The sequence below is a fragment of the Ovis aries genome, chromosome 13, assembly GCF_016772045.2.
Source record: "Ovis aries strain OAR_USU_Benz2616 breed Rambouillet chromosome 13, ARS-UI_Ramb_v3.0, whole genome shotgun sequence".
Classification (NCBI taxonomy): Eukaryota; Metazoa; Chordata; class Mammalia; order Artiodactyla; family Bovidae; genus Ovis; species Ovis aries.
In genome coordinates, this window is record NC_056066.1 from 75,305,594 (window position 1) to 75,326,836 (window position 21,243).

The following is a 21,243-nucleotide window of genomic DNA, read 5'->3' on the forward strand; positions in this document are numbered from 1 at the left end:
TGAAAAATCCTCCTGAGGACTTCTACCTCCTGTTCAGGAGCTGCAGAAGCACATGCCACTCTTGGTTCCCTTCTGCACTTTGGTCCAAATCCCACAATCCTTGTCACCTTCACAAACAGAGTGGGATTGTGGTCTGCCCTTCTTTTATCAGATATGGCAATTTCTTCTCCTTTGTTGCTTTTTGTTACTTTTTCCAGACTGCTTCAGAAAGGTGAATGGAATAGAAAAGTCTGGACTCCACCATCGTAGTAATTTTGTCCTCAGAAAGTACTATATCTCCTTTTGCTGATCTGTCTTTTCTAATCTTCCTATAATAAACATGCATAGTAGAAACAGTACTGGGCTTCTCAGGTAATACTAGTGGTAAAGAACCTGCCTGCCAATGCAGGAGACGTAGGAGACACAGGTTCCATCCCTGGGTTGGGAAGATCCCCTGGAGGAGGGCATGGCAACCCACTCTGGGATTCTTGCTTGGAGAATCCCATAGGCAGGGGAGCCTGGGGTCACAAAGAGTCGGACATGACTGAAGTGACTTAGCATGCACGCACAGAAATAGTATTGGCTTTGGAATCAGACAAGCCGGAACACTAAATGCAATCCTTCCACACTCTAGCTATGTGATCTAGTTATTTAACTGCCCTCACCATCAGTTTCCTTTTGTGCTATAGGCACATAATAATGGTCTCTACCTTGGAGAGTGATTTATTTCATATGAAATGACCACTGACATGGGAATGCTCAGTAAATTTGAGCTATTGTTACACTGCAATAACAATACAAGTGTAGGGGTTTTCCTGGTGGCTCAGGTAAAGAATCCATCTACCAATACAGGAGACACAGGTTCGATCCCTGATCTGGAAGATCCCACATGCCGTGGAGCAAAGAAGCCTGTGCACCACAACTATTGAGCCTGTGCTCTAGAGCCTGGGAGCCGCAGCTACGGAGCCCACGTGCCGCAACTACATAAGCCTGGGTGTCCTGGAGCCCCCGTTCCATAAAAAGAGAAGCCACCACAATGAGAAGCCCATGCACTGCAGCTCGAGAGTGGCCCCCACTTGCTACAACTAGATAAAAGCCCACACAGCGAGGAACACCCAGCAGAGCCAAAAATAAATAAAGTTATTTAAAAAATAATAATACAAGTTTAATTTCTTAAAGTGAAAGTGAAAAATTGCTCAGCTGTGTCTGACTCTTTGCAACCCCATGGACTATACAGTCCATGGAATTCTCCAGGCCAGAATACTGGAGTGGTTAGCCATTCCCTTCTCCAGGGGATCTTCCCAATGCAGGGATCAAACCCAGATCTCCCACATTGCAGGCAGATTCTTTTACCAGCTGAGCCACAAGGGAAGCCCAAATTTCTTAAAGCTGAGTTTCAAATAAACTATTTTTAAATCTTTAAATAAATCCTAAAATGTCCGAGCTAGAATTAACTTGAGATTACTTAATCTAGCGGTTCTCAATAGGAGATGACTCTGACCTCCAGGGGACAAAGGGAACATTTTTGGGTGATTGGAGGGGATGATGCCAGTGGCATCTAGTGGGCAGAGGCTGTTAAACATCCTGCAGTGCCAAGGACAGCCCCCCACAGCAGAAAATGACTTGTTTCCAATAGGAGCAAAGTCACCATTGCTGAGGCTGAGAAACTCTGGTCTAATTTAACCCTTAGTACAATGACTGCCCAGAGAAGGACAGTGTCTCGCCTGAGGTCACACAGCGAGGCAGATGTAAGGATTTGTTTTACCCCGTTTCGTGGAAAGATCATTGCACTCTGAGGTCAATCAGGCAGCAGAAGTTGGGAGCTGGGCTGGAATGACGGTGAGGCGGGTACATGACCCTGACAGTGAGTCCCTCCTGAAACTTTTTTCCCGGGGTGCTTCACCTGGCTGTCCCTAGTCCTGGCCCCGGCTGGGAGCAACAGTTGGGCCCGGGTCCTCATAGTCCCTCACCAGCCCAATTCATGACAGCCTGACCCAGACATTTCCGACAGAAAGGCTTGTAATCCGCCCACTGAAGAAATCCCAGCTTCTCAGGCTCAGCTGGTCTGTAAGTACGGGGATTAAAGTCTGCAGGCGAAACACGCAGAGGTGACAACGAGAAGGAAGAAAGTGCCAGGTCAGGCAGTTAATTTTTGAGCTGGGGGAATGATTTCCAGACAGACACAAGGCAACTTGTCCCCCATTGCCCCCAAGCCTGCCCCCCTCACCCAGGAAAAGAAAGAAAGAGCACTGGGTTCTCTGAGTCCCGGGGCGGGAGCTGTTCGGAAACCGCGTCCACCCCACCACCCCCTCCCCTGCCCCACATCCAGCTTCCTGCTGGGTTGCGTTTTTGTCAAGGCACTGGGCTGTGAGCGAGGCGCCATGCCAGGCCCTTTGGGAAGCAGGATCAGGACCAGGTGCTCACAGTGGTGCCCTCCTGCTGCCTACTAGAGGCCCATTCCACAGGAATGTCCAGGGCCAGGGCTGTGCGAAGCCCTCAACTCTAGAATGGTGCTCAAAACCTGAGGCCACTCGGGGCTGGAAACATTGGCTCAGGCACCCACGGCTGGTGTGAGGGACCTTGGGCAGGTTCGGACCTCAGCTTGCTCATAGATAACATAGGAACTATAGCATCACAGTGCACCTAGAAAATGACCAGCCCCTGAGAAGCAGGAGCCATCGGGATCAACAGAAAGAACAGTGGACAGGGAATTAGTTAGGAGATGGGGGTGCTGAAATCAGAGCCCAACGTCAAGAAGCAGAGGCACTTGAGCTGCGAGCTTGGCATCTAGCAGTAGAGGGCCTGGGTTTGAATCCTGCCTCTACTGCTTCCTAGAACAAGTGACTTGTTGTGCCTCAGTTTCCTCATCTGTAAAATGGGGATGATGATAATGATAATAAGAATTTCAACCTCACAGAGTTACTGTTACAAGGATTAAATGCAGGGAATGTAGGTTGAGTGCTGGGAGCAGTGCGTGGCAGATTAAGTTATAAAACGTTACCTCCTACTGACGGAATCTGTTACTTCTACCCATTTCTTGCTTTCTATACTAGTGGTTTCATCCCAATGATCCCCAAGGCACTTCCAGTCTGCACTTCATGTGCGGATGAAGGCAATGGATGCTGGGTAGATATTGACCCCAAAAGGAAGGGAGTTTGGAGCACACACAGCAGACCCAGGCAAAGGACCCAGCAAGACAAGAGACAAGACAAGAGAAACTCTCTCTGCTGAGGCCAAGAGGCATGAGCCTCCACCTGAAAAGAGGGAATTACGTAAGGCAGCTGGGGCTCAGGGTGACGAGGCCCAAAGGGGTCCCAGACTCCCAGGTGCAAATACTGGTTCACCACCTCCAAGCTTTGACCTTTGGGCTGATCAGTGGCCTTTCTGAGCCTCCGCATCCCCATCCATAAATCAGGGTGCTTGTTCGCCATCCTGACAGAGCTGGGCAGGAAGTCAAAGGGAACGCGGGTGGACGTGGCATGTTTGGAAGCCCTGCCAGGCTGGCTGCATCTCTCCCTGCGATCTCCTGAGCAGCTGCCGCTGTGACCTCAGAGCACCAGCACTTTTATTTGAGATGGCTGCCCGCACTGGGCACTTAAGACGTGCCAGGCATGGTGCCCGTGGACTCTCTCATTCAACCTATCCACAGCCCCACGAGGCAGTAATGACCGCTGTCCCCGGGTTACGTGTGGCACAGTGAGCTTGAGCAACTGGCCCAAGTTCACACTGCCTCCATTGTGAGTGGCAGGTGATAGTAATGAAGCTATCGCTCACTGAGGGCTCACTGTGACCCGGGCTGAGCCTTGCCCTGGACACGCTGAGCTCCCCTGCTCGGCTCACGGCCCTGCTTAGAAAGCAGAAGTCGGAGGCTCAGGGAGGTTCGGCCACTTCTTCACCCACGTGTATGTCTCTAGCAAGGGGCGGAGCGTGATTTCAGCGTGGTGGTCTGAGCCCAGGGCCCTGGGCTCAGGGAAGAGAATTACTGTAATGATGGTAACAGTCAGCGTTTACTGACTCACTGTGTGAAGGTGCTGGGTTAAGCCCTTGAAACTTAACGTGAATGTTGCTCCTCCCACATTTGGGTAGGTTTTATGAAGGAAAACGGAAGGACAGATATTCAACAGAAAAGCACTTCAGAGGTCTTTTCACATCCTTTCTGGGTTTGTTCAGTCCTGAGGATAAGCCTGGCTGATCTCAGAGTTATCTACCTTCTGGAGGAGACTGAGGCCTGGAGGGTGAAGCCTGAAACTGGCTCAGGGTGACTCAGCAGGAAATATGTAAGACAGCCCAGATTTCCAGCTAAGGCTCCCTCCTAACTTCTCCTCAGCCCCCAGACAATCCGAGACAGCAGTTAGAAGCTCCCTGTGTCCATTTGGGCCTAAGACTCAACGGGGGAAACAGGAGAAATGGGAGGGAGAGACTTGCCCCAGAAGACCTCCAAGGCTAGCCACCCCATCCTTCTACTCCTCCACTTGAACGGACTGTGTTAGCCCCTGGACTTATTAGCAGACGTCACGAGTTCAGGTCCTTCGAACCATTCATGAGAAGTGTTCAAGGGGCAGCTCACACCCCACTGCCCCCTCCAAGCCTCACTAATCATTCATGAGCCAGGCAGGCGGGTGGGGGCGGAGTAGCAGCTGCCCAGTGACCCTCTGCTGCCTGTGGTCCCTCACTTCTTAGGGCTCAGGGGCTATGGGCTTCGGTGTTAGAAGGAGAATGGCAAGGGAACTTTCACCGGGATTTTTCTTTGAATAAGCACTATCTCATTTAAAATCCCAGCAACTCCTAGGAGATCAGTTTTTCCCCATTTTATAGGGAGGAGCCCTCCAAAGAACTCCCCCAGCGGCCTGACTCAGCCAGACGACTGAGAACTGTTGGAACAAGTTCTTCCCAAAAAGAGGCCAAGTGACTGTGTGACCTCAGGCAGCGCCTTCCTCTCTGTGGGCCTCAGTCTCCCCATGTGTCCCAAGGGCCCTTCAGTCCCCAACACAGGTGGTGGGTGTGTCAAAGGCCCCCTCAGGGCTTCTCCACCTCCCCCTGCTCCTGGCAGCTGTCCCACACCTTCGGAGGCCTGTACTAACAGGAGGCCTCTCTTGGGCTGAAATGAAACCCAGCCTGAAGGCATTATGGTGGGATCTGCCTTTAAATGCCACCTACGCCCTTCACCCGAGTTTCTCTGTGATCAAGGGGTCAGTGGTCAGATTCCTGGAAGGGCTGCCATGAGGACCCAGGAAGACCATTTGCTATTTCTGAACATCCCCCATGCCCTCACCTCAGGATCTTTGCACTTACTATCTCCTCATCTGGAATGCTCTTCCTTTATGTGCACTCAGGGCGTGTTCCTTCACCTCCTTCAACTCTTTGCTCCAGTGTCTTCTCCTTCAGGTACTTGTTCAAATGTTCCCTTTTCTGAATCTTTCTGACTCTAAAATTGCACTTACCCCATTCCTGGCTCCCTGCCTTCTGTGATTTTATTCTCCATAGTACTGATCATCATTTGACATACTATAGATCTTACCTTGGAGAAGGGAATGGCAACCCATTCCAGGATTCTTGCTTGGAGAATCCCATGGACAGAGGAGCCTGGCGGGCTCTTTGAACTCCATGGGGTTGCAAAGGGTCAGATAAGACCGAGTGACTAACACACACACACAGACACATAGATCTTATCTATTTATGTGTTTGCTTTTTTAAAAAAATGTCTACCCCTCTAGAATGTCAGCTCCACAAGTAAACGGATTTGTGACTATTTGGTTCATTGCCGTGTTCTCCTAGACTAGTAGCTGGTATACAGTAGGTGCTCAATTAATACTTTTAAATGTAAGGATCACTCGTGGACAGCGCCTGGCACACAAGAAACACTAAAGAAATATTTGCACTGATTCCATATTCATTCTACACATATTTATTAAGCACCTTGTTTGCCAAGCGCTGGGGATATACTGGTTAACCAGACAGGAAGGACCCTTATTTGTACCTTACCATTTGCAGGTACTTATTTCACTCTTTACAAAGTGCTTAGTTTCCCTGGTCCTCAGCATGGCCCCGTGAGGCGAGTGGATGCACAAGACAGATGGGGAGACCAAGGATGGCAGGGGAAGTGCCTTGCTCCGCCCACCCCCCACCCCACGAGCAAGTTCTTGGCAGGGATCCATCCTGGATCAGCTATGGGCCCACCACTTAGCCTAACTTCTCTCAGGCACTGAGGTCTTCCTGCCCCCGACATTTTAAGTCTCTACCATTTACCATTGTCCCACCTCCTCTCTGGTCCAGCTCGCTCTGCCCCAGGCCTCCTGGGAGTCAATGCAGGGGATGATGGGAAAGCTGACCCCTGCTGCTGAGGCCTGAGCTATGACGTTCACAAGCCCCTCTTGACAATGACTCTCCGCTGCCCATAATCCTTCACTTCTTAGGCCTCTGGGGCCCTAGGCTTCAGAGTTGGAGTAAGAATGGCAAGGGAACCTTCACTGGGATTTTTTTTTTTTCTGAATAAGCACTATCTCATTTAAAATTCCAGAAGCTCCTAGGAGATCGGCTTTCCCCCATTTTATAGTGGAGGAATTGGAGGCTCAGAGAACCCAACAACCTACACAGAGAGTAAAGGGAAGAAGCCAAGAGGATGCAGAAGCAAGTCTCATCCCCTATAAAGTACTTCCAGACCCCTAGATCCACAGGCTCATTTGTAATATAAATAACAATACTACTACTATTACTGTTATACCTGATGCAAACAGCCAACTCATTGGAAAAGACCCTGATGCTGGGAAAGATTGAAGGCAGGAGGAGAAGGGGATGACAGAGGACGAGATGGTTGGATGGCATCACCCATGCAATGGACATGAACTTGGGCAAACTCCGGGAGGTGGTGAGGGGGGAAACCTGGCATGCTGCAGTCCACGGGGTCAGAAAAGAACTGGACACGACTTGGCGACTGAATAACAATGACAACAACAGTTCTTTAACTAGTGCCTCTTATGAGCAGGAGCAGCCCAGAGTATTTCAGGTATCAAAACCAATCTTCACAACCCCCCTCTGAGGTAGATCCTATTGGTGTCCTCACACAGAGGAGGAAACTGAGGCACAGAGAGGCTAAGTAACTTACCCAAGGTCACACAGGAAGTGGGGGAGCCAGCGTGGAGTCCGGGAGATCTGGTGCTACAGTTCATACTCTTATGATGTTGCCCCCTCCCCTTCAGAGTGATTCTGGACAAATCAGCCCAGTGACTCTGGGCAGACCGTTTGTTCAGGGGAGGAAAGTCAAGGTCTGAAGGAGGTCCAGATCCCATAGAAAAACCAGATCAGGAGCAGGAAACTAAGCCAGGTATCCCGGATTGATGGGTAGTTTAGTGGGGGTAGGAAGGGCCTCTCAGGACTGCCTCAGTTTCCCCAAGAAGTGAGAGCTGGGCTGCAGGCAGGGCCATGCATTAGGCCTCTGCTGGCTCCCCCAGGCCTGGACATCCCACGTTCTGGTCTCAGATGTCAACACAGCAGAGCCCATTTCCAAGACTCGTGTCTCAGGAAACTGCTCACACTTCTGTTTCTCGGACTCCATGCTGTCAAACGCTAGGCTCAGGCACCAGGAGAAGTTTTGCTGAGTCCCAGCCCTTTTGAGAGGAATCCAAGGGGGCTCCAGATGGGGCAGAAAATGGCTTAAAGGAGCAGGGAGCTGTTTCCTCCCTTTTCCCGCACTCCAGGCTGCCGGGGGCCAGCCAGCAAAGCGGCTCGTCATGCGAGAAAGGTGGACTGTCATGTGGAGCCAAGGGGACAATCGGGGCTGTGGGTGGCAGCGAACAAGGGCCGCTCTTGTTATTTCTCCCGATCACGGGAAAGGAGGCTGGTCCCGCCCGCTGAGAGCCAGGAGGGCAAAGGGGACCATCAGCTGCACGCAGCAGAGCCTGGAGCAGGGTTCACAGGCCCTGGAAGGCCCTTCTTGCCTGGAAGGCCCTCCATCTCCAAGGGGGCTCCACCCTGGGAGGCTTTCTGCAGTCAGGCTGTGAGTCCACAGGCAAGCCCTTCCCCTCTTTGGCCCTCAGTGTTCCTGACAGAAAATGGGACCTGATCACACCCGCCTCATGGGCCTGCTGGGAGAGGATGCCAAGCAGATGCACTGGGCAGGGGCTTCCAGCCTTGGCACCATTGACGTTTGGGGCCTGAGAGCTCTTCGTTGTGGGGGCAATCCTGTGCACTGTAGGGCGATTAGCAGCATCCCTAGATGCCGGTAGCATCTCCATCGAGCTGTGACAATCAAAAATGTTTTCAGGCCTTGCCGAATGTCTCCTGGAGAACAAAATGCTTCAGAACCCTGCTTTAAAGGACTCCCCAGAGCCCAGGACACAGGAGGTGGTTTAGCCATGAAGCCAGCCAGCATTTGTTGAGCCCTTTACAACTATCATCACCTGTTATCGTACCCATTTATGGATGAGGAACTTGAGCACAGAGAAGTTATGCAACTGGCCTGAGGTCACACAGCATATTAAAAAACTAGAATTTGCACCCAAGCACCCAAATCCAAGCTCCTACATATCATATTTGACAATTCATGTTAGTTCCTATCTTCAGGGCTCCCAAGACCCCAAAACCTCCAAACTCCCACTCCAGTGTCAGGATGACAGGTCTCTCCACTGGGAAGCCTTTTTACTGTAATCCTTGCCCCTTTCCCCTTGCCTCCACTGAACCAAGAAGGAATGTGGGCTTTCAACAGGCAGACGTAGGCTCGAATGGCAGCCTGACTACTCATTCAGTGAGTGTGAGGTGCTAGGCAAGTGTCTTCATCTCTCTGAGCCTCAGGCTTCTTGTCTGTAAAATGGGTCCATCTCCCTTGTGTCACACAGCGGCTAAAAGCATAAACTCTGGAGCTAGAATGCCAGGTCAGAATCCCAGCTGTGCCACTTCCAAACCATGGGAGCTAGGGCAAGTGACTGAACAATTCTGTGACTCAGTTTCCCCATCTGTGAATGTGGACAATAATAGCACCTGTGCTACAGAGCTGGGATGAGCATACATGAGCTAGCCTGTCTCAAGTGCGTTGAACCATGCCTGACACTTCATAAATGCTAGACAGGTGTTGGCTATGGCTCTCAAGGGGCCTCCTGGGGGACAGAGGAGAGGGCATGAATAAGGCATGTGCCCTGGGACATCAGCAACCTTAAATTCACATCCTGAGCCTTCCAGGGACTGGCACATTCCTGCTGGAGAGCTTAACATGGCTGAAATCAAATCCCTCTCTCTGGTCCAGACCAAGAGAGGGCTTCGCAGGAGAGGAAAGGAAAAGGAACTGGGCAGAGTAGCCACTGGGCTACCAGAAGGGGCACGCTGGCCTCGCCAGCCTTTTTCCAATGTCTTTATTGAGCTGGGCATCACTGTTCTGTCCTGTGTATCAGTCCTCCTGACTCCCCTTGCCCCCAGCACAGGCTCCTTTCCATTGGCTGCCCCTCCCCTTGTGAATTTCATGAACAAATAGATAGAGTCAAGCGCCTAGTACCCCTATTTTGCAGATAATAGCAATAGCCACAATTCTTTACCAAATATCTATGTTGCATCAGGCACTGCCAAGCCTTCCGAGCAGGTGGGTGTCGTTATGCCCACTTATCAGATGAGGAAATTGAGGCTTGCCAGAGATGGCTTGGCCTTGTGCATCTCTCTCATCCCTGGTGCATCTCAGCTGGAGGGAGCCGTTGGGACACACCTGTGTCATTTGTTTCAGGTCTGGTCTAGCTAGGGTGCTCACTCTGCATCCTCAAGGTCTGGGGGGGCGGTGTCTCACAATCCTGCTCATCAGTCCAGAGGGCACTGCCCAGCTGAGTCAGGTCAGGAAACACAATCTTGCTCCCCATCCCCTCATCAGGAATTGTGTCGGTCTGTTTACACACCTGGCAGGATCTCCAGGAAAGTGGAAAGTTGGCTAGGCCTCAGAGGAGCGGTTCCAAGGCCAAGGGGTCTGTGTGGGCAACGGGTCAAACCTGGCAGGAGAGCATGGAGGGGGCACAGATGAGGGTTCTGGGACCACCTGGCTGGGAAGGGTGGGAAGGTCCTTCCTTGTGCCCTCTGGGCCTCAGTTTTCCCCGCTGAAAAAGGAAAGGGCTGGAAACACTGATTTAAGCTTAGCTCTTCTACAAATTAGTAGCAGTCTAGGAGTTTAGCAAGTACAAGTGTTCAGAAATCAGAGCTACCTGGCTCAAATGCAAATTCATTCATTGGCTAGTTTACTGAGTACCTACTATGTGTCAGACTCTGTTCTAGCCGCTGGGGATGCTGAGGGAACCAGAAAGACACAGGCCTTGCCCTTATATCACTCATAGTCTCGTGGAGGAGGCAGGTGGTGAACAAATAATGAACATTGCAGGTTGGAATGAATGCCACGAAGGAAATAAAACAGGACACTGTTTTAGAGAGTGTTTTGTACAGTGAGGAGGGCAAGTGTTATTGAGAAGAGGTAATCAAGGAGGTCTTCTTGGAGGAAGTGCCTTTGGAGCTAAGACCTGAATGACCAGACAGATCCACCTGTGGAAGATCAGGGGCAAGGGTGTCCCAGGCAGCGAGAACAAGTGCAAATGTCCTGAGGCAGGAACAAGTTTAGCAGGTTTAAAGAACCAAAGGAAGGCCTATAAGGCTGGACCACAAGTGAGAGAAGAGAAGAATATGGGAGATTGTAACAACCATGTTTTCCAGTTTCTGAATGTGATGCTCTGGCATCTTGGGACCTTGCTAACACTGGAGAGTCTGCCCCTCCCATTCCTAGAGATAGTAAACAACTCACCTGTGTGTCGGCTCTTTAAATGTAAACCAGACAATCCCAGGCCCACACTCCCAGCCATCTCCTTTCTTGGACTCTCTCACTCCAGGCCACTATCTGCCTGCCCTCATCACCCAGGGCCAGGGACCAGACAACCAGGGACAGCCTCTCTGTCCCAGAGCCCACTGAAATCATTTGAACCAGCCAACTCTAAGCCTGCTTACTCTGACTTGCCCGTTCCTTAAATACATAACACATTGCCAGATAGTGACGAAGACCATGAAGCAAAATAAGGCAGGGAAGAGAGTGTAAAGGGATTTTTATTTTCTATGTTAGATAGGGTGGCCAGGGAAGGCCTTTGAGGAGGTTCATCTTTGAACTAAGATGAATGAAGTGTGGGAGCAAGGCTTGCAGACACATCTGGGGGAAGAGCAGTTCATAGCGGAAGGAACAGTAGATGCAAAGGCCCCTCAGGCAGGTGTGCACGTGTTTAGTTGCTCAGTCGTGTCCGACTCTTAGTGACCTTCTGGACTGTAGCCTGCCAGGCTCCTCTGTCTATGGGATTTTCCAGGCAAGAATACTGGAGTGGGTTGCCATGACCTCCTCCAGGGGATCTTCCTGACCAAGGGATCAAACCTGAGTCTCTTGGGTCTCCTGCCTTGGCAGGTGGGTTCTTTACCACTGTGCCACCTGGGAAGCTGGTAAAGGCCCTGGGGTGAGAGCAATCTTGGGATATTTAAGGAACACCAAGAAGGCCAGGGTGGCTGGCACAGAGGGAGAGAGGGGGCCAGCTTCTAGTAAGTAATCAATAAGTATGAGGTGTTCTTATCCTTTCTTGAGGGCTTACTATAATCTGAATAGAAATATGGGAGCTTGACGTCTACTTCCCTTCACCCCTCATCTAGAAGGTAGGCTTCAGAGATTAAATGAAATGTAATGAACTAAAATGTGAAAGGCATGTAAACCAGTCTGGGGCAGATGAGGAAAACACTTGGCAATTATTACTGTTATCAGCTCCCACCCTGTTTTGACACAGCCTGGGACAATTTCTGTATCCTAACTGAATTAAATCTCACAGTAGCCGTTCAGGGACCCGTGAGTCTTCCCCACTTCACAAGTGAGGAAAACGAGGCTCAGAAATGGGACGTCTCCTGCCCAAGCCCCTTATCTCACAGTCTGAGAGCTAACACCCAAACCCAAGTCTTCCCAACTCCAAGGCCCATGCTCTTTCATCCTCTTACTTCTGAGTCTCAGCTTCCTCATCTGCAAAATGGGAGAGTTAAAACATACCTTGAGGGCTGAATGAAAAAGTAAGAAGTTATGATGCCAGTACAACATATGATTTCACCAGGCCCAAGGAATAACCAGGGCGGGAAGGTGATATAATGGATGTGTTATCACTAAAGAGACTGAGGCCCAGAGAAGTCAAACGACTTGCCTAAGGTCACAGACCAGGGATGTGGAATGAGAATCCAGTTCTGAATCCAAAGTTTCAAAACTGGGAAGGAAAGGTCCATTTTCTTGGTCATCCACCTGAACACCCCCTACTCAAGGATTAGGTGGATGCAAAACAGTGGGCCTCTGACTTCATAGGTGTGACTACCAACCCTGAACAAGACTGCTGCAAGCCAGACAACGCCTTCATGCAAGCTGGGGAGAGGGGCTCTTCCTCAGGGGGGTCTGGCCCTGCACCGGGATGCCAGGTTCGCAGGTGGAGTGCGGGTGGATTCGGTCTCATTTTGCCTCCTCCCTTCTCTCTGTGCGCTGCACAGCCTGCACAACACTCTGGAGCGTCCTGCCCAGACACTTTTATTCCCATTGTACGTTACATTAAGAAACATGTTAGTCACTAACACCCAAGAATATGGCAATAATATATCATGATAAGTATATGCATGTAACAGGAGCTTTGAGTGTGCTGATATAGAGACTTGAGGGAGGCTAAAATCAGTGAAGTCAGATTATTTTGCCAACAAAGGTCTGTCTAGTCAATGCTATGTTCTTTCCAGTAGTCACGTATGGATGTGATAGTTGGACTGGAAAGAAGGTTGAGCGCCGAAAAATTGATGCTTTTGAACTGTGGTTTTGGAGAAGACTCTTGAGAGTCCCTTGGATTGCAAGGAGATCCAACCAGTCCATCCTAATGGAGATCAGTCCTGGGTGTTCATTGGAAGGACTGATGTTGAAGCTGAGACTCCAGTACTTTGGCCGCCTGATGCAAAGAACTGACTCATTTGAAAAGTCCCTGATGCCGGGAAAGATTGAAGGCAGGAGGAGAAGGGGACGACAGAGGATGAGATGGTTGGATGGCATCAGCGACTCAACGGACATGAGTTTGAGCAAACTCTGGGAGTTGGTGATGGACAGAGAGGCCTGGCGTGCTGCAGGCCATGGGGCTGCAGAGTCGACACGACTGAGCAACTGAACAACAACAAAAGATCTCCTGAGAAGCCAGACCTGCCGCCTGGGAGGAGGCCCTGCCCGGAGTCCCCCCGCTCCTACATGCCGCCACCTCCTCCTCAAAGCATCCTTAGAAAGAGCCACCTGTGAGTACCCACTGGAAGCACTCTTGATGGCCAGATGGTCAGTCCAGCAAGATTTGCTTTTAGCAAGTTGGGAAAGGAGGTGAGATTCTCTGCAAATACATGGGGCTGGTGCTTATTTGCAGGCTTGATTTAATACTCTCCTCTGTCTGCCCTAGCCGCCCAAGGCCAGTCCTCTAACACCCAGCTCCCAGGATGGCCATTCTTAGAAAACTGTGAGGCAGTCCCTCTGGCAGCATCCTGACTTCCTCAGTCTCTGGCACTCTTTGGGGTAAGAGCCATGATCCCCGTGGCCCTGGAAATTGCAGCCACTGCATTCCAGAAGGGCATCCCACTCCTTTTCACCCCTGCTGACAGTGTTCCAAGCCAGGAGGACATAATGTAAGAATTGTTCCCATCCCCCGCCCCCAGCCCCTGGCTCTACCCCTCAGATTAACCCCAGCCTCCCTGCAGCCTCCCTCACCAGTCGCCAGGGGACAGGTGCGTGATAAGCAACCCTTACAATCATACAGACTTCTGGAACATCAGAGCAGCGATGCTGGATACCTTATCAAGCTGGAAAAGCAGGGCCCAGTGAGGGGCAAATGGCCAACGCCAAGGATCTCAAACTTCTTCCCTGATATCAACAACTTTGCAAAAGTTTTTGGGATACGAACCCTATAACGGGCACTGGCGGTTCCAGAATTTCTAGGCGAGGGAGGCCTAGAAGCAGCAGCCTGATGTTAGGGGTGAGGGTGGACACCGAGCACGCTTGCCTTGAAGCTTCATTTGCACAGAAAGCACACTGTTTTATACTGCCAGCCTTTGTCTGGAGAGGTTATCACAGGGTTAAACCGGTGAAGATTACAGGAATTGCTTTGAAACCATGTGTGCATAGCAAACCCACTCTGTTTGCTTTATGTGTATGTCATAGACCAACAAACGCCACAAATTTCTCTGCTCACTATTCTCTAAGGATGCTTTTATTCACCTTCTACACTAGATTAAGAAACATGTCACTTATTAACATCCAAGAATATGATAATAATACAATGTGATAAACGTATACATATAACATGGAGGAAGAGAGGGCTTCGAGTGTGCTGATAGAGACTTCAGGGAGGCTAAGATCTCCCAAGAAGCCAGAGCTGCCTCCTGGGAGGAGGGCCTGATTTATTAGCCAGTTAAAAAGACAGTGAGATCTAGAGCCACACAGGGTCCCCACTGGGGATCTGGAGGGAACCAGGAGAGGTTCTCACTCAATTAGAACTAAAGAAAGAGTATAAAGTGAAGTGGTCAGACACAGACAATGCATGCTGGCTTTGTACAGGTTGTGTGACCTTGGACAAGTCACCTAACCTTGCTGAGCTTCCATTTCTTCACCTGTTCCATGCTAATAGCAGTTGGCTCCCTGCTGATGTGGATATTACATAGGACAACACCTGACAATCTCAGCGCAGAAGAATGAAGCACTCAGTGAAACACCTCATCAATCAGACATGCGCTGTTATCTATCCACACTGGGGATCATATGGAAGTGGGTTCACTGTGAAGCTAATGAAGTTTTTAAAGGTTCAAAGCCACTCCCAAGCCGTGTACTAAATTCTGTACTTGTAAACCTGTATGCTTTTTCTTAAACAAAGCCCCTCAATCAGTACAAGTTTCCAGCCCCATAAACACTTGGACCTGCCCCTGGGTTCATTGCAGAGCGGAGCTTTCAGAACCCTCTGCAGAGGAGAGAAATCCTGTGTGTTTCATCACTTCTTCCTCAGAACTCCGCCTGGGACCCCCCAGACCCATCCTGCCTTCCACCAACGATGCTTCACAAAGTGAGACAACGTCTTCGCTCAGACCCTCACAGCAAGTGTTGGAAGCTAGCAGGGCAATCCTCCACCTTACAGACAAGCAAAAGGAGACCCAAAGAGGAAAGGAGATTGGTGCAAGGTCCTGAAGTTAGCAAGTGGCCAGGGATGGGACAGCTTTTAAATAAGCAACCTAATCCTTACACCAGCATTTACTGTTTTTCTCTCGCATGTCAAGAAAGTCTAATTGCTAGGATAATTCCACACCAAAGCATTTGTCCTGGATCTTTCGACACCATCTTCTTAGTATCACTTCCTCACCCCTTCCTCCAGGCAGCCCTCTCTGAACACTTCTCCCGGCTCCCCTGGTCTCACAAAATTATACCCTCTCTTTACTTTTATTTTTATGAACATTTAATGTTTCATTGACGGCAATTAAATACCTTATTGTTGGACGGTATCACCAACTCAATGCATGTGTTTGAGCAAACTCAGCGAGACAGTAAAGGACAAGGGGAGCCTGGTGTGCTGCAGTCCACGGGGTTGCAAAGAGACAGACACGACTGAGCAATTGAACAGTATCTCATTGAGGGACAGTGAAACAACTTCCTGGAGGTAGAAGCCTTGTCTAACAGGCCTCATAGCTAACCTTGATGCCCTGAATGTGCTGGGCACAGGTGAGGGACCCACTGGGGAACCTGCGATACCATCTCCTTTTCCCACTGGTGATGAATTTTGTCGTGACACTTCTGACCTCAATCTGCAGCCTTTGATCTTCTATGGATTACTTTCTTTGAGAGTCTAGAAACAACCTAGGTTCTGGATTCTTATAAGCCAGGGATTGATCCCACTCAGCTGCCTGTTGTGTGACTGTGAGCGAGACACTTCTCTCCCAGCCTCACTTTTCTCCTCTGGAAAATAAGGCAAATAACCCTCCCCACTCAGAGGGGCATTTTCAGCCTGGATTAAGTCAGATGCTGCACATAGGCAAAGTTTAGCGCTGCCCCTTGCCCCTGGTGCTCAGATGGTAAAGAATCTGACTGCACTGCAGGAAATGTGGGTTTGGTCTCTAGGTCGGGAAGATCCCCTGGAGGAGGGCATGGCAACCCACTCCAGTGTTCTTGCCTGGAGAATTTCATGGACAGAGGAGGCTGGTGGGCTGCAGTCCATGGGGTTGCAGAGTAGGACACGACTGTGTGACTTTCACTTCACACTTGCTCCCAGTAAGCATTTCTTAAATCTTGGCTGTCTCCGATGGAGACAGTGCAGTGTGGTCTTCGGCACTTACTGGGTACCAGGCTCAGTTCAAAGAGATTAACATATATTGCCTCTTTTTAATATTCACCACTGTCCAATGGATCCGTATGATCATTTCCCCTGAGTTTACAAATGAACAAGCTGAAGTTCAGAGAGGCTAAGCCCCAGGTGACACAGCTTGCCACTCGTTAAGCTTGAAGCTTGCCAAGCATCAAGTTTCTTGTGATTATCAAGTGAAATGAGCACACAGTCAGAGCTCGATAGAGAGGATCATTCCTGCAGAAATGACCAGATCCAGAGGGCTACTGGGACCCGGGCTCCCAGGAGCAACAGCAGCTGGGAAGGGGGAATTGTGTCCACAGCAGCGCAAGGCAGGGAAAGCGAGGGAACGCAGGGGGTGGGGTCTGGTGAAATCTAGACTGGGACCTCTGCGGTATTCCGTCTCCGAGGGAGGACAGGGTCCTGACTGTGGCGCGGCCGCCCAGGGCGGGCGGAATGGGGGGAGCCGCCCAGGAGAGGCGGCGTTACCTTGGGCGGGAGGGCGAAGACCACCGGCAGCAGCACGAGCGGTGTGAACAGCAGCACCAGCAACCGCCGCGCGCTCCACACCTTCTTGGCCACTGTCGCCAGCGCCGCCATCTGTGCGATCGCCCCGCGGAGCGGGCCAGCCCGGGACTGCCGGCGCCGGCCTCGGCTCCGGGTTTATAGCCTGGGGGGAGGGTCTGGGGAGGGGACTGCGCTCGGGGACCCGCCCCCCCGCCCTACGCGCGCCTTCCGGGGAAAAGGGTGGTGCCTGCGCCCCTGGGACTGGGCGAAAGAGGCCCGGAAAAGTTAGGAAAAGTTGGACCCAAGGACCAGGGAAGCGTACTCCAGCCCAGAAGACCGCGTAGCCGCCTGACTTTCCAGCTATGTGGCCCGAGGCTTCACGATTCCGTACTTGCCTGTGAAAAGGGCCACAGCAGACAATCTGAGGACTGAATCACTTACTAGCCTTAACTGGATTCGTACACCGTCTCTGCCGCGTACTAGTTGCGTGGGCTTGACGTTGGCCTCTGGGGGTGATGATAGTATCAGTCGGAACTACACAAGAGGTCTGTTGGGAGTTCTTGCAGTTGATACTGTTTCACTTATTTTTCTTCCGATGTGGGTCAGTCATCTGTAGGTCGGAGTCTGTGTGTTTGTATCACTTGTCGAGTCTGACTCTTTGGGACCCGACAGACTGTAGTCCGACCGTCAGGCTCCTCTGTCCATAGAATTCTCCAGGCAAGAATACTGGAGTGGGTAGCCATTCCCTCCTCCAGGGGATCTTCCTGACCCAGGGATTGAACCAGTGTCTCCTACTTTACAGGTTGCCTGGAGGAGTCTTTTTGTTCCTTCAGGATAAGTGGAGGGGAAGACAGTCCTGGGTTGTACGGCAGTTGCATTCTTCATTTTTTTTTTTTTTTAAAGACACTGCCAAATTTCCAAACTGTTAGCACTATATTACATTTCTGTTAGCAATGGATGAGTGATCCAGTTTCTCCATGTCCTTGCCAACACTGGACTTGTATTTTTTTTTTTTTTATTTTAGCCACACTGATGGGGGTGTAGAGAAATCTTGTGGTTTTAATTTGCATTTTCTTAATGGCTAATGATATTTAACATCTTTTCATGTGCTTATTTGTCATTTGTATATCTTCTTTGGGGAAAACTATCTCTTCCTGTTGTTTGCCATTTTCTCACTGGACTGTTTTTTCTGCTGTTGAGTTTTGAGAGTGCTTTATATAGCCTAAATACTGGTCTTATGTTAGATATGTTGTTTGCAAAAATTTTCTCCCAATCTATAGCCTGGCTTTTCATTCTTGCTACCAGATCTTTCACAGAGCAAACACTTGTAATTTTGGTGGAGTCAAAATGATGAAATTTTCCCTTTTTTGTATCATGCCTTCAGTGTCAAACTCTTTGCATAGCCCTAAATCCTGAAGATTTTCTCAGATTTTTTTCTAGGTGTTTGATAAGTTATAGTTTTATGTTTTATATTTAAGACCATGAGTTAATTTTTATATCAGGCACAAGGCTTAGGTTGAGGTTTTTATTTGATTAATTTTTGCCTATCGTTGACCAATTTGCTGCAGCACCATTTGTTTAAAAAGTTATCTTTATTCCATTGAATTCCCTTTACACTTTTGTCAAAACTCAATCGGGCATATTTGGTGGATCTATCTCTGGGGTCCCTATTCTGTTCCATTGATCTAACTGTCTATCCCTTTACCAATGCAGGTTTCCCCAACGGCTCAAGGGGGAAAGAATCCACCTGCAATGCAAGAGACCCAGGAGACTTGGGTTTGATCCCTGGGTTAGGAAGATCCCCTGGAGGAGGAAATGGCAACCCACTCCAGTATTCTTGCCTGGGAAATTCTTTGGACAGAGGAGCCTAGACATGACTTAGTGACTAAACAACAACAACATCTGCAGTTTTGAGCAAAGTAAGTGGTATTCTAATTTTTTCAGGATCCATATGCTCACTGATAGTATATTGAAATAAAGTTGAATTTTGAATGTTTATACCCTAAATCTTGTTCAATTCATTTATTAGTTTTAGAAGTGGTTTTTTTTTGGTCACATCTTTGAGACTTTCTATATAGACAATCATGTCATCTACAAATTGTAAGGCCGGACCCCGGGGCCATGAAAGGCCGCCCCTCCTCTCTCCCACCGGAGGGGGACGTCCCTAACGGAAGGAGCCTCCCAGATCCCGGGAACCAATGACAGCACACTTCACCAGCTAAAGCCGCCCCACCCCAGCCACTTAGAAGGACCTGTCAGCCCGTGACGCCTTGGCCTTGGCAACCTATCCGAACCCCCATTCACTAACCGTACCTTTTTTGGGCGATCTAGCCTGACCACCCCCCACGACGAACGTATATAACCCACTCCCCAGCACAGTCCAGGCACGGACTTCCTCGACCTGCCTCGCTCCGGTCCGGGAACCCTGCCCAGGAGCGCTTCCCATTAAAGCCTGTTAGACACTCTTTTGGTGTCCTGGTCGTTTTTACCTAACATTTGGCTCCCAACGTGGGGCCCGAGGCGAGGGCCCATCCCACGACGAGTGGAATTTGCGGCCCCCCTCGGGTCTGGCCCGCGCCGGACCAGGTGACCCTGTCACCCCTCCGGGACCATTCAACTGTCTGGCAGGATACAGGGTAAGTTCCATGGGTCAGGTTTGAGGGGCTGTTGTTCCCATGGCAATTATTCCTAGCATGTCTCATACCTTTAAATCGCAGCCACGTCCGGACCCCTCCTCCGCAGGCCAGGCCTGCTATTCCTCGGCGCCAGTCAACTCGGAGACGTCCGTCTTGGCTGAGTGGCCTTCTCCTCACCTCGCTGGGTTGACGGCCCGTTCGGGGATGCCTGACTGGACTGCTCCCAGCCCCACTAACCATTGGTCCAGGACCTTCGTTTCATATTCGCCATGGGGGCGGCTGCCTCCAGGGCCGACCAACCCTGGTCCACACCGCTAGAATGTTTACTCGCCAACCTCAGAACTCTACATATCTCTGGAGAAATTCGCTCCAAACGCTTAACCTTCCTCTGTTCTGAGGCATGGCCCCAATATTCTTTAGATAATGGCTCACAATGGCCGCCAACCAGAACTTTCGATTTTAACATCCTCCGTGACTTAGATAATCACTGCTGGAGGATGGGAAAATGGTCTGGGGTACCCTACGTACAGGCTTTCTGGCTGTTGCGCTCCCGTCCCACCCTATATACCCACTGTTCCCCTTCTGAAATTCTCCTAACCATGGCCCTTCCTAGCCCTACACCAACTCCCCCTGTATCGCCCTCACCAACTTCCTCCATATCCACTCCTCCCCTCATCGTCCTCACAGCCCAGCCCTCCTGTGACTAAGCCGCCTCTATATCCACCCCCTCCTTTGTGCCCTACCTCACCAACCTCCCCCACGCCAACTTCCCCTCTATCGCCCTCACCAACTCGCTCCATATCCTGCCCTCCCTCATCGTCCTCACAGCCCAGCTCTCCTGTGACTACGCCTCTCACCGCTCCCTTGGCTCCGCGTCAATATCCACCCCTTCCTCCGTGCCCACCCCTTTCAGCTCACACACAAGGTCCCAAATCGCTCCCAATCTGCCGCCAGCTCCCCTGCCCCCTCTCCGCCAGGTGGCTGGCTCAAAGGGTCTCGCCCATGCCCACGTGCCCTTTTCACTCCATCTTGCCCACATTTAACAACGGCTAGGCTCCTACTCGGCCAACCCCTCTAACTACATCAATAACTTCACCCAGCTGCCTCGGTCTTACGCCCTCACCTGGCAGGACATATTCGTCATTCTAGGGTCCACCACTACCCCAAAGGAGAGAAAGGCCATTTGGGCCGCAGCAAAAGTGGTGGCTGACCAAAAACATCTAGCTAACCCAGCAGACCCAGCGTGGCCGCCTGGAGCGGCTGCTGTTCCAGATGTAGACCCAGACTGGGACTATCAGGAGGGACAGAGAGGAAGAGCCAACATTTGGTGCATGGTAAAATGCCTATTGGAGGGAATGGAGACCACCTCCCTCAAGGTAGTAAACCTACTTAAGCTAGATGAAGTAACCCAGGGCCCCGATGAGAACCCGGCAGCCTTTCTTAACAGACTGACAGAGGCTCTCACCGCCTATACCCGGATTGCCCCAGATTCTCCGGCGGGGGTCACCACCCTAGCCAACCGTTTTATATCCCAATCAGCTTCAGACATTTAAAAAAAAAAAAAACTTTCCAAGGCTAAGGATGGGCCTCAGACCCCCCTCCAAGACCTGGTAAAAATGGCCTTTAAGGTTTATAACACCCGAGAGGAAGCCGCCGAAGCTAGCTGCAAGGCAAGGCTTAAACAAAAAGCCAAACTCCAGGCTAACCTCCTTGAGAGACACACCCAGGCACTGATAGCAGCCCTGCGGCCGGCCACGGGACAGAAGGTG

At 50.6% G+C, this 21,243-nt stretch overlaps 1 protein-coding gene and 1 long non-coding RNA gene across 3 annotated transcripts in view; one reads left to right on the forward strand and one right to left on the reverse strand.

The window, feature by feature from the left end:
- Positions 1–16,969, reverse strand: part of SLC13A3 (solute carrier family 13 member 3) — an 86,652-nt gene extending 69,683 nt beyond the window's left edge. For both annotated transcript variants that reach the window (XM_042230225.1, XM_027977271.2), the window contains exon 1: positions 16,821–16,969. In XM_042230225.1, coding sequence (XP_042086159.1) covers positions 16,821–16,931 — 111 coding nt within the window. In that variant the 5' untranslated portion in view covers positions 16,932–16,969. The remainder of the gene's footprint in view (positions 1–16,820) is intronic.
- A 113-nt stretch (positions 16,970–17,082) lies between these two features.
- Positions 17,083–18,834, forward strand: LOC121816239 (uncharacterized). The gene is made up of 2 exons (XR_006055732.2): positions 17,083–17,383; positions 18,552–18,834. It is a non-coding gene; the product is annotated as an uncharacterized LOC121816239 (long non-coding RNA).
- The last annotated feature ends 2,409 nt before the right edge of the window (positions 18,835–21,243 follow it).